The sequence below is a fragment of the Buteo buteo genome, chromosome Z (genome assembly GCF_964188355.1).
Source record: "Buteo buteo chromosome Z, bButBut1.hap1.1, whole genome shotgun sequence".
Classification (NCBI taxonomy): domain Eukaryota; kingdom Metazoa; phylum Chordata; class Aves; order Accipitriformes; family Accipitridae; genus Buteo; species Buteo buteo.
Window position 1 is genome coordinate 67,315,633 of NC_134204.1, and position 13,024 is coordinate 67,328,656.

At 44.5% G+C, this 13,024-nt stretch overlaps 1 protein-coding gene across 2 annotated transcripts in view; it reads right to left on the reverse strand.

The window, feature by feature from the left end:
* SNX24 (sorting nexin 24) overlaps positions 1-12,204 on the reverse strand; it is a 95,888-nt gene extending 83,684 nt beyond the window's left edge. For both annotated transcript variants that reach the window (XM_075021766.1, XM_075021765.1), the window contains exon 1: positions 12,026-12,204. In XM_075021766.1, the coding sequence (XP_074877867.1) occupies positions 12,026-12,085 (60 nt within the window). In that variant the 5' untranslated portion in view covers positions 12,086-12,204. The remainder of the gene's footprint in view (positions 1-12,025) is intronic.
* Between the last annotated feature and the right edge of the window lie 820 nt (positions 12,205-13,024).

The following is a 13,024-nucleotide window of genomic DNA, read 5'->3' on the forward strand; positions in this document are numbered from 1 at the left end:
GCACTCAGCAAAAGGAAAAGCCTCTGACATTTTCTATTCAGTACCAAAAATAGATGTTTTTAGTATTTACTGACTTTTTATGCTCCCTCATCGCAACATAAAAATTGAAGCTAGGTCTTTGGCTTTTAGAGTGAGAATGGATCTTTAATTAAAACCTAGCTTTTGAATGTTCTCTAACTTGCTTTTAAGAATGGAGTGTTTCAGAGTTTCATGTAGCATATGTCATTGTGGGACATAATTTTTCTTAGAATTCGGAAGAAATCAGAAAAACAATAGGCTAATGTATTTTCTGATTCTTTACTGGCATAGGACTCAACTCCAAATTTGGTTTTTTCTTTTCTTCCTGAATATTAATTTCTTCACATCTTTCAAGCCAAGTAAATATTTTTATAACATTCCCTGACATTACTATAAATCTATTAGTCCATTAATTTATGGTTAAACTGAAGACACATTTCTCATGTTTCCACATCTCAAAAGAACAAGAAACTTAGATTGTAATTACTGCAAGGAAGACGCATGACCAGGGAGTCCTATTCCTGGAAAGGGCTTGATTACTAAGTAAAGAGCATGGAAGGGAATCTACATGCAATGAAACAGAGTCCTGTGCAAGACCAAAAGTAAAGGCAGTTAGCTGAAGTACATATGGTCACTTTTCATAAAAGCAGTTCATTGTAATCAATACAAACTTGCTGCTGAACAATTGATTGTTTCACCACATCATCAAGATTCTTTGTTTGTCCTTACGTAAAAGACGATAGTAAAAGCTTTAGATTTCATTATTTTCCAATTTGGAGATATTGCAGCACATGAGTACCTTCTGCCATGGTATAACAAGGGAATCCATTTTTAAAAAGTGAATCAATTACACGAGACACAAGGAATATAAAAAAATAAAATAATGAAGATTGGCAATTCTTATCTCACAGTTTTCAAGGTAGACTAGTGGGAGAAAAGATTTTCACAGAAATTTTATACCATTTTCACTATATTAAAGAATTAAAGTCAAACAAGAGTAATACCATTTTGGATAGACATTACTGTTCACAGCATCTCATCAGGCAAACAACTATTACCACTTGTAGGCAACCCCTTTCAAGACCGATTTTTGAAACTTTGTGTACCATGTACACAATTCAACAACTGTCACCTAAAGGCCCTGGTCTTAACTAGGACCCACAAACACTGTGACATACAAATAAATAATATACAAAATGGAAGATGCAGTGGAGGTTTGGCTGTCATTTCTTATGAATTACTTAGTCTAGCTACACTGGTGGCAGCTTCAACATCCAAAGGCATCTTCTCGGATTTCCTATTTATACATTTTTAGAACTGAAGGTTGTTTTGAACAGGAGGTGGAGCTCTCACTACACCAGCAGAGGAGGAATGAGCGGAAACATTTTCTTTAGAACTTGTAGAGCTAGTGCTCCTTTCTCATGGTATGCTCTTTCTGTCCCGTCTTACTTCAATGCCTAAAAGTATCCAAGCATTACTGTTGTGTCCAAATATTTATTTTAAAAAAACCCAACAACCACACAATGTTCATTGGTTTATGAAATGTGAAATGTTTATAACATGATATATAGGTTGAAATAATTAAAAAAAAAAAAAAAAAAAAAAGGCTGCTCCCAGAAAAAGAGTACCTGTGTTCTAGCCCCAATATCTTTATCATCAGGACATCTATGAATAAATAGTTTGTCAACATACTACACACACTTCTCCTTTCATTTCCCATTAAAAATACAATGCCACTTTCAAAGGTAATGATGACACTTAATGCTTCATCACCAAAATCCCCTTCCAGAATTCTCTACAAAATGCTATTTTAGCCTTCCCCAAGCCACAGAAAATTCAGACTTCTAGAAAACTGAAAATGAAAAGCTGATAAAAGTGCTCATGTAACTCTTGTAAACAGGAGAAATAATGGTTGCTTACAATGACAGCAATCAAAATGCAGTAGCTGGAAAGCCTCCATTAGCACACTTCCATGGTGCATACCTATGTAAGTACTTCCACTGTACCCAGATGTAGCACTGAAATTCTACCACCAAGCGCCCTGCCATGCAAGCCCGTCTTCTCAATGTTCTCCTCACTGCCAGGGTGCCAGAAAGACCTTTCTCCACCTTGGCAGAGCTAGCTTCAGACAGACTAAACTTTGTCCTCAGTGGCCTATTGAGTAAGAAACACAATTAGGTCACTAAGCTGCAGTACAAAGTCCCATCAAATTTCTTTCCTATTTCTTGTGAATTCAAAGATAATCATTACAAGAACCACTAAGATTTACATATATTCAGCCACCATAGAAGCAATCCTTTAAATTCCTCCATATAAAAAATTCACAAAGGAACTTAAGAGAGACAGCTAAGGCTAAGAATGCATTCATGTAAATTAGCAGCACAGACAACATTCTTCACGAAGACTGCAAAAATTAAAATCTGTAAGTGGGTGGATATCTGGTGGTATTTTCCAATGGATAATTTTGAATTGTAATGGTTTGAAGAATTGTCATTTAGATTTTTCAGTTATTCTAAAAATAAATACCTAATATTAAAAAGACAACTTTCTAAAACTGCTCCTGCAGTACTAACTTAGTTAATTTAATAACCTAGTCACTGCTGTAGATGAAAAACATATCTTCAACTTCTTCAGGACTCACCAGCCACCTAACATAAAAATGGTATCATATACTGAAATTCCAAGATGTCTTCATAAATGCCATCACAATGATGACTATTTATCAATCAAAGCTGGAATGAATTACATCAGGAATTAAAATGTGCATTACAGTACAATGTATGCGCATTATCTATTACATCTTCCCTCACGTTGCATTTTAAAGCCTGGCATATTCTCACTCCTGGGAAGTAAAGAATGCACGTATGCTTAACACCATCTTTGTTGACAAGATTTTACAAGTATCACAACTTGATGCTAGACAGACAGAAAACACCAGCAGGAGCAGTTAAGCATGAAACCTCTGATGAAATAACTCCATTGGTAGCATTATATTATTAACAAAGTTTTGCCACTATGTATTGGGTTTGTGTGGTGGGGTTTTGGTAGTGGGGGAGGGGCTGCAGGGGAGGCTCCTGCGAGAAGCTGCTCGAAGCTTCCCCGGCTCCAAGTCATACCTGCCTCTGGCCAAGGCTGAGCCCATCAGCCACGGTGGCAGTGCCTCTGGGAGAACAGGTTTAAGAAGGGGAACCTGCAGTGAGTAGGGGGAGTGGGATGTGAGAGGAGCCCCTCTGCAGATACCGAGGTCACGGAGGAAGGCGGGGGAGGAGGTGCACCGGAGGAGGGGATGCCCCTACAGCCCGTGGTGAGACGGCAGGCTGTCCCCCCCCCGCCCATGGAGGGGAGCAGGGGACCAGATGCCCACCTGCAGCCAGAGCAGGTGGATACCCCCAAAGGTGGCGTGACTCCATGGCAAAGCCCGCGCTGGAGCAGTCTGTGCCTGAAGGACTGCAGCCCCTGGAAAGGAGTCATGTTGGAGCAGTTTGTAAAGGACTGCAGCCCGTGGGAAGGACTCACATTGGAGGAGTTCATGAAGGACTGTCTCCTGTGGGAGGGACCCCACACTGGAGCAGGGGAAGAGTGAGGAGTCCTCCCCCTGAGGAGGAAGGAGCGGCAGAGACAACGTGTGATGAACTGACCCCAAACCCCATTCCCTGTCCCCCTGCACTGCTGGGGGGAGGAGCTACAGAAAACTGGGAGTGGAGTTGAGCAAGGAAGGCAGGAGAGGTGGGGGGAAGGTGTTTCAAGATTTGGGTTTTACTTCTTATTATCCTTGGTTTGATTTGATTTGTAGTAAATTAAATTCATTTTGTTTCTTCCCCAAGTTGAGTCTGTCTTTTGCCCATGACCATAAGTGGTGAGTGTTCCCTCCCTGTCCTTGTCTCGACCCACTAACATTTCTTTATATTTTCTGCTCCTTGTCCCACCAGGGCCACGGTGGGGAAGAGTGAGCGAGTGGCCTCATGGTGCTTTGTTGCTGGCTGGGCTTAAACCACGACACACTACCACCTCTCAAAGATTCAAGAGAATTAAAATATATCTTTATTGTGATTCATGTTTGAATGCTCTGCTACCCCCTATCTTTCTGAAAATATAACTTCCTCATCAAAACCATAAATCCGCAGATCTTGGGAGAGAATTGGGTAATGCATGGTTTGCAGTTATGGTTTACTGACAGAATGTGTCAACTTTTGGTCTTTCAGATGGTAAACTATATAGGCAACCATGCTGCTGCTTCTTTATCCTACTGCTGATCCACCCTCAGGAATACAGCATAAGAGATTCCTTACTCAGAGAAATCTTACATGGCCCTTTCCACTAGGATTTCATGACTCTGAATCAAGGGGGCTTTGAGCAACTGCACAACAATCAGAGATCACTGGAGCTATATGTCTCTGTCTAATCTGTCTACATCCCAAAGCAAATTAAACACACAAAAAAGGAAACAGCTTTAACTGATTGTTATGTATACATTCAGTCAGTTTTTCATTTTGGTTTTACCTTTTTCCAGTTTCTGCCTTAGCTGCCTTCATGTGCACTGCAAAATTCTCTGTGTCTTACTTTATACTCTTCAAGTTCCTGTTGCGTACCAACGGGTATCTTTAGCCTAAATTATCAGATCTATTTCTTCCACTAATACATGCTCCTTCACTGGAAATGAAAAAAACAATGGTCGAAGTAGCATTTTTCTGACATTACAGAATCATTGGCATCTGTCAAATTATCTTTATCCTCTTTGTCTTCCCAAGTAGGAGAGAAAAGTAGCTGTACAGACCTACTCTGACTCCCTTGTAGAATAACCAGGACATTTAAAAATTCTCTATGAAGACACTAAGACAATAAAAAAGTCTAATTTATCTAACAGACATAATATTTCTGTTTAATTTCCTTGAACTTGGAGTAACTGGTCTGTCACTGATTTCAACAGGACTTGTGACACAATGTAACACATGGTGGGCTTGTACAAGACAGATGGGTAAGCAAGAAGTCTTTATACTGGCAGATTTCATACCCAAAGCACACAGAGCCTGTTCAGATGTTTTAAAACTACCAAGTTCACACAGTCCAGAGACTCAGTGAAAGGGTTAGAATAGTAATTCAAAGTGTTTTTTACATAAACTCATTCACATAATTACTCCCTTCATGCTTTATAACTATAATACTTATAAATATTCCCACTTTATCTTTCACATTTATCATTTGCTATTGTGGCTTACTCTCAGGCTTCATATGGAAAAACATCTAACCTTTTTCACTCTATGCACATTTACTTTAACAGTAAAAAATGCTGAAATACATAAGCTATACCAGACTTTAAGTCCTTCTAGCTTTGTACTTCCACAAATGAGTAAAACCTATTAAACTGCTTCTTCTACAGAGGTAAAGTCTATGGGCATTCACAAAATCCACAGTACTTCAGGATCTTACATGTCATATCTTACTTCCACAACATTTGCAACTCCAGGAGAAATTTGGGGAGTAGTATTGCAAGCGTTAATTAAAAACGTAGTAAGCACATGTGTCAGTCAAGTATGCCCTCTGCTCTACAACACATTTAAATGTATGTCACCTTGACCTGCAATATACCACTGTAAAATTTTTTTGGTCAATATAAATCAAATGTACACTAATTTATTCAGTAAGTTTCCTAGCATCTGAATCAACATCAGAAATCTAACTAGTATTTATTATTCTGTTATTGACAAAGGGAGCATATTTAAATGATAACAAGAACACATGGGTGTCATTTCGAAGTTGAATTGTTCCCTAGGGACATCCTTAGTAAGCGTCTACATTTAAAGGTCATTCACTGCCAAATTATGAACAACTGTTGCATTTATTAGCACAGGCTCAATAGTTTGGAAGCTCATGTCATCAATTTAAACTGACAATGAAATCTAATTGTCCACAAGGAAAACAGACATTTTTCTTATTCTGTGTTTCATCACTTTATGTATACCTCAAACTGGAACTGGAAGTGCAAGTTTACTCTATTTTTTTTGCAGGGGCTGGTGCTAGTGGAAAAAAGGCTTTCAAGGTTTTATATCAGAGGAAGAGTGCTTTAGTAAAGCTGAGCTCCTGAAACAAGGACTGAGAGTGCTTCCCATTTACTTTGTTGACAGAGCCCTATCTCAAGTGTTGCATTATAGACTTTTCCCTCATTTTTCTTTCTAATCTTTTATTTCCCTAAACCGATCTTTCACTGGTCTAGACCCCACCCTTTCTATTTCTTAATTTCTCTGTAGTTTTCGCTTTGAAGCTAGGGAGAAGTTTCCAGTTTCTGTGGCAAGTCACTTCCACCCTCTTCCCAGAACTGCATACTGCTTCTACAGCTAGCTGGTGGCTGATGGGTCTCTGTCCATTCCGCTTCCCAATGCTGCCTAGCCATACTAAGGAGAAAAAGAAAATCATCTGAAACAACAGGTTTGAGGGAAAGCAAGCTGAAAATCAACGAGCAAGTTGGTAATGAGCTTCCTTAAAGGAAAGGACAAACACTGTCTTTGTGACTTTCCTTTCCAGGCAGTGAGAATACATAGTGGCAGGCTGAATCCAAGAAGAACTGTATTCTGTTCTGCTAAAGAAGGGAACCAGAAACGTGGAGATATCACGAAAGAGTGTTTTTTGGTAGCCATGCAGACCCACCATAGAGAGGAAGCGGTCTCCTTCCAGCCTCTCATTTCATGCACAAGGTCACCACTACCACTGTTTCTAGCAAAGAAACTAGGACGGCCATCACCACACTTCTCAAAAAACCCCTTCTTCAGCACTGTTTCTCTCCAATGGCCCCTGACAGTCACAGTGCAGAAGATACTCTCTATAACACTCTGGCAGGTTACTGGGCTGGTGGGCAGCCAGCATGTGAACAATCTTCTACCTGCCCCAAGCTCCATCATCCTCTTCTGCAACTAATCAAATAATCTCTGATAGTTCCTTGTTTCAGCTACTCAAAACATTTTAATTCTAAGCAAGTTAGCACTTGTGGGAAAGAGAACAGTAAAAGATCAACTGTGTAAAGCAGTACTCCTGTGTCGTGGCTTAACCCCAGCCAACAACTAAGCACCACGCAGCTGTTCACTCACTTCCCCCACCACCCAGAGGGATGGGGGAGAGAATCAGGAAAAAAAAAAAAGCTAAAACTCATGGGTTGAGGTAAGAACAGTTTAATATAAGAGAAAGGAAGAAAATAATAAAGGTAATAATAACAATAATAAAATGACAATAATAATAACAAAATAATTGGACTATACAAAACAAGTGATGCACACCAGAATTGCTCACCACTTGCTGACCGATGCCCAGTTAGTTCCTGAGCAGTGATCGCCCCAGGGAAACTCCCCCAGTTTATATACTAGACAGAATGTCACATGGTATGGAATACCCCTTTGGCCAGTTTGGGTCAGCTGCCCTGGCTGTGTCCCCTCCCAGCTTCTTATGCCCTTCCAACCTTCTTGCTGTCTGGGCATGAGAAGCTGAAAAATCCTTGACTTCATCTGAACACTACTTAGCAACAACTAAAAACATTATTCTCATACTAAATCCAAAACAAAACACTATACAAGCTACTAGAAAGAAAACTAACTCTATTCCAGCTGAAACCAGGACCCTGTGATCCTGATCACTGTGACCAGTTACAGAATGGTTTGGGTTGGAAAGGGACCTATAAAAATCATCTAGTCCAAGCCTCCCTGCAATGAGCAGGGACATCTTCAACGAGATCAGGTTGCTCAGAGCCCTGTCCAACCTGACCTTGAATGCTTCCAGGAATGGGACATCTATCAATTCCCTGGGCAGCCTGTTCCAGGGTCTCACCACCCTCATCATAAAAAAATTCTTCCTTAGCTCCAATCTAAATCTCCCATCTTTTAGTTTAAATCCATTGCCACTTCTCCTGTCACTATTAAAAAAGGCTCTATTAAAAAGTCTCTCCCCGTGTTTCTTATAGGCCTTCTTTATATATCGAAAGGCCACAATAATGTCTCCCTGGAGCCTTCTCTTGTCCAGGCTGAAAAACTCCAACTCTCTCAGCCTGTCTTCATAGGAGAGGTGCTCCAGCCCCCTCATAATTTTTGTGGCCCTCCTCTGCACCTGCTCCAGCAGGTCCATGTCTTTCTTCTACTGAGGTCCCCAGAGCAGGATTCATTACTCCCAAGTGGGGTCTCATGAGAGCAGAGTAGAGGGGAGAATCCCTCAACCAGCTGGCCACCCTCCTTTTGATGCAGCCCAGGATACGGTTGGCTTTCTGGGTTGCGAGCACACATTGCTGGCTCATGTTCAGCTTTTCATCCGCCACTATCCCCAAGTCCTTCTCTGCAGGGCCGCTCTCAATCCCTTCATCCCGCAGCCTGTATTGATACAGGGGGTTGCCCTGACCCAGGTGCAGGACCTTGTGCTTGGCCTTGTTGAACTTCATGAAGTTCACATAGGCACACCTCTCAAGCCTGTCAAGGTCCCTCTGGATGGCATCCCATCCCTCTAGTGAATCAGCTGCACCACTCAGCTTGGTGTCATCTGCATACTTGCTGAGGGTGCACTTGATCCCACTGTCTGTGTCACTGACAAAGATATTAAACAGTACTTGTCCCAATATGGACGTCTGAGGGACACTACTCGTCACTGATCGCCATCTGGACGTTGAGCTGTTTACTACTACCCTCTGGATGTGACCTTCCAACCAGTACCTCATCCACTGAACAGTCCATCCATCAAATTGATATCTCTCCAATTTAGAGAGAAGGATGTTGTGGGGGACCGCATCAAATGCCTTAGAGAAGTCCAGACAGATGACATCTATGGCTCTTCCATTGTCCTCTGATGTAGTCACTCCATCACAGAAGGCCACTAGGTTGGTCATGCAAGACTTGCCTTTGGTGAAGCCATGCTGCCTGTCTTGAATTACCTCCCTGTCCTCTGTGTGCCTTTAGCACAGCTTCCAGGAGGACCTGTTCCATGATATTCCCAGGCACAGAGGGGAGGCTGACAGGTCAGTAGTTTCCAGGGTCCTCCTTTCTACCATTTTTAAAAATGGGTGCGATGTTTCCCTTTTTCCAGTCTCTGGGGACTTCACCTGACTGTCACAACTTTTCAAATATCATGGAGAGTGGCTTGGCAACTGCATCTGCCAATTCCCTCAGAACTCTGGGATGCATCTTGTTGGGTCCCATAGACTTATGTATGTGCAGGTTCCTCAGGTGGTCTCGAACCTGATCTTCTCTTACAGTGGGAGGGACTTTTCTCCCCTAGTCCCCATCTTGAAGTCCATCCACTCAAGAGGTGTGGGAAGAGAGGTTGCCAGTGAAGACTGAGGCAAAGAAATTTTTAAGTACCTCAGCCTTCTCCTCCTCCATTGTTACCAGTTTGCCAGTCATGTACATCAGGCAGGTACACTTTCTCTGACCTTTATCAGCATACTGTTTTAAATGTTAATATTATATATAAGCCTCATGGTGCAAAATACCTGAAATTGAATTATCTATATAATTTCATAGAAGAAAATTATACTTCACTGAGACACACTGCACTATTCCAGGATTGTACCCACCCCCTTTGATTTGAAGGTTACATTTCGAAGAGATTCAATACTTCACAGTGTCACTTCCTCCGCTTATCTCAACTTTTCTAATTCATCAGATTCAGGTAGCACAGAACTGGTGAAACATCTACTTAATCACAAAGTCTCCAAGACCCTGCAACCCCCATATTTTATAGTGGTATCTACCAAAACCACAGCTTCTGACTGTTAACCCTCATGTAATGGGGTTCAAAAGAATGACAGCTGATGTGGTCTGGACACGGAAATATTCACAAGCTCCAACCGTCCATGTAAAATCACTTTTTTGTTCAATGCAGAATAATTCCTGTGTTACTGTTTCTTCTTAGGTAAATATCTCTGCCTACACAGTATCTTCCTAGCTAGTACAGAGCAATGGTAAGCTCTCATTAACCTCAGTTTTGCTGGAGGGAGGGCTTATAGTGTACTCATTTGCACTGACCATGAATTTTTATGCTTGGAACAATACTTATGCAAATTATTTGGCAATGTAACAAATTGACAATTACATTAGAAGAAGCCTTGCTCATGCATAGTCCATAAACTCTTTAAAACATAAAGGAAATACACCATGTTATCAGAACAGACTTCCATACCGTCTCCCACAAGCATGCCTAACCCAGAGGAACTTTAGCTATGGTTTCTAGCAGTTTCGTGGTCAGGGAAATCCCTAAACTGATGCATCTGACAGCATAGAGCAAGATAATTTTTGTACAGAATGTGGTATAGAACCCCCCTCATCTGATTGAAGAGGCAAAGTAGTCACGCAGGAACAACTACCATACTCTACTGAGGTACAGCAAGTTTCAGATACATGCATTTGACTCCTCACCAGTGACCAGAGAGGAACAGTGCTGTAATAACCAACAGGGTTGTAATAATCGAAAATTTTCACTTTCAAGATCATTTTCTTGAAAGACTTCTAGAAAGACACAGTTTCATTTCTGGTTTCTTTGAAACTTATATAGCTCAACATTTATAAAATTTTAAAAAACAAATCCTCTAGATAGCAGGATTCACTGACAGAATTACCATTAAAGAAATAAAAAAACACACTAAAAGCAAATACTAAAAATATATATTGCCATGAAAAATCCTATTAGTGTGATATGCACACCTTAGAAATCACTCTGCCACCTAACTAGCCTGCTCAACTGGGACATGCTGGGATCAGTATGTGCTATTGTAACCACACTCAATCGAAATGTTTTAAAGCCAGTTTCATTCCCCAAAACCACAAAGACATCTTGTAGGGGGCCACTTGCATTTAAGTTCAACTGAGGGGCAGAAACATTAATGCAGTTACACTCCCACGTTAGCACATCTAAAGTGGTTCACAAAGCTTCCAAATCCTTGCCAGTACTGAGGACCAAAGAATATACAGCATTAGCATCAGCACTTGCCTCATGCAACTATGCCTACATGAATCAATCTTCTGGCAATTCTACAGGATTAGATTTTTTTCCTGGTATTTCTTAACAGCTCAGAACTACTGAACATTCAGATTTAATAAAAGACGCTAGCTTTGAATATCCACCTTCAGTCAAATGCCTTGGGCTTTAGTCCAGAGCATCCCCTGTCTCCACCCAGCAACATGTGGAAAAGTGTTACAGCTCAACAGCTCCACTGGATGAGAAAACCACTGAGGTCAAAAAAGACCTCTGAAAATTGTGTAGACTAACTCGTCTGCTTGAGCAGGGTCAGTTAGAGCAGGCTGCCCAGGACCATGTCCAGTCAGGTTTTGAGAACCTCCAAAGATGGAGGCTTCGCTGTCCTCTGGGCAACCTGTGCCAGTGCTTGACTACCTTCACGGTGACAAAAGAGTTCCGTCTTATGTTTAAATGGTATTCCCTGTATTTTGATGCGTGCCCATTGCCGCTTGTCCTGTCAAGCGGGCACCACCGAGAAGAGCCTGGCTCCCTCTTCCTCACTCACTCCATTCAGATTATTGGGCATAGTGATGAGATCCCCCTGAGCCTTCTCTTCTCCAGGCTAAACAGTCTCAGCTCTCTCAGCCCTTCCTCACAGAAGAGCTGTTCCGCTCCTTTCGTCATGCTTGGCCCTGCACTGGACTTGCTCCAACCTCTACGCTGGGGAGCCCAGACCTGGACCCAGCGCCCAAATGTGCCTCTCTCAGCAGGGCCGAGCGGCAAGGAAGCACTACCTCTCCCCACCCGCTGGCCACGCTGCATTAGCCGCTGTCGCAACCGCCACGGCTCCACGACACGAAGCTCGCGTGGGGCAGGAGACGCCCGGCGGGCCGAAGCAGACCACCCCTCCTGCGCAGAAGGGGGCAGGACAGGGCAGCGCAGGGCAGGGCAGCGCAGGGCCGGGCGGCCTCGCCCCGCGGGCCCCTCAGGCCGGTACCTGCACGGCGGCCCGGCCCCCGCCGCGGACCCGCTCGCCGCCGCCACATCGCCCCCCCGAGGCGCGGGGGTCTCCCGCCCCGCCGCCCCTCACCGTGTAGCCCCGCTCCAGCTCGCTCTCCTCGTAGCGGAAGGAGGGGATGTACACCTCCATGGCGGGCCGGGCCGGGCCGGGGCGGGGGCGCCGGCTCTCCCTCAGGGCCGCGGGCTCCCCGCCAGCGGCGCCGCCGCGGCCCTCGGCACGCAGCACGTAACGCCGCGCATGTGACGGCGGCGGGGGCGGGGCGCGGCGCGGCCGCTGGGCTTCGGCCGCTGCGGCCCCTCCCCTGCCCCCACTCCCTCCCCCCAGCACGGGCGCGAGGCCGGCGGGTCCCGCCTCCCACCGGCAGGGAAGGGAAGGGAAGGGAAGGAAGGGAAGGGGCGGGAAACCCGCCGGGAGGGGGGGCGAGGGAACGGTGTCGGCGGCGCGAAGGGCCGGCCCCGCCGCCTTCCGCCGGGGAGAGCGGCTGCGCCCCCGTCACGGAGGGCTTGGCGGGTGGGGTGTGCGGCAGGAAGGGCGCAGGCGTTTTCGAAAGCAGGGGGGTGGGAGCACCCGCTCCCCTGTGCCGGGGCAGCAGCGTTGCTCTGGAGCGGGCGGGAAAAAAGAAGCTCCCGGGGGGATGGATTTACCCAGCCCTAAGTGCAGACCGCGGCCCGAGCCGCTTCCAGTGCCTGCTTGGCCCACAAACTCCCGTGCAAAGAGAGCACCGTTCACAGTGCCCGTTGGGAGCCGAAACGGGAAATCGGGGGGGGGGGGGAAGTTCATCGCTGAGGAAGGTTGCCCGTACTGTGGCTATTCCCGAGAAGCTGCCTCTCAGTTCGTTACTTAGCGAACCAAACCCTTTCAGCGAAGTGCAGATGATTTCCAGTCATTGGGGAAAGGAAATAAAAACTTCTTACTCCCCCAAATAAGCAGCTGTGCCGATGACTTAAAAAGCAATGGAGGCAGCAACAGAAAGTGGAATACTAGATGCGTTTCGTAGGCGATGCTGTTGCACAGGGCAGTACTCCTGCCTCACGCGAATTTGCTGACCCCAAGCTTCAAACCCTTTGG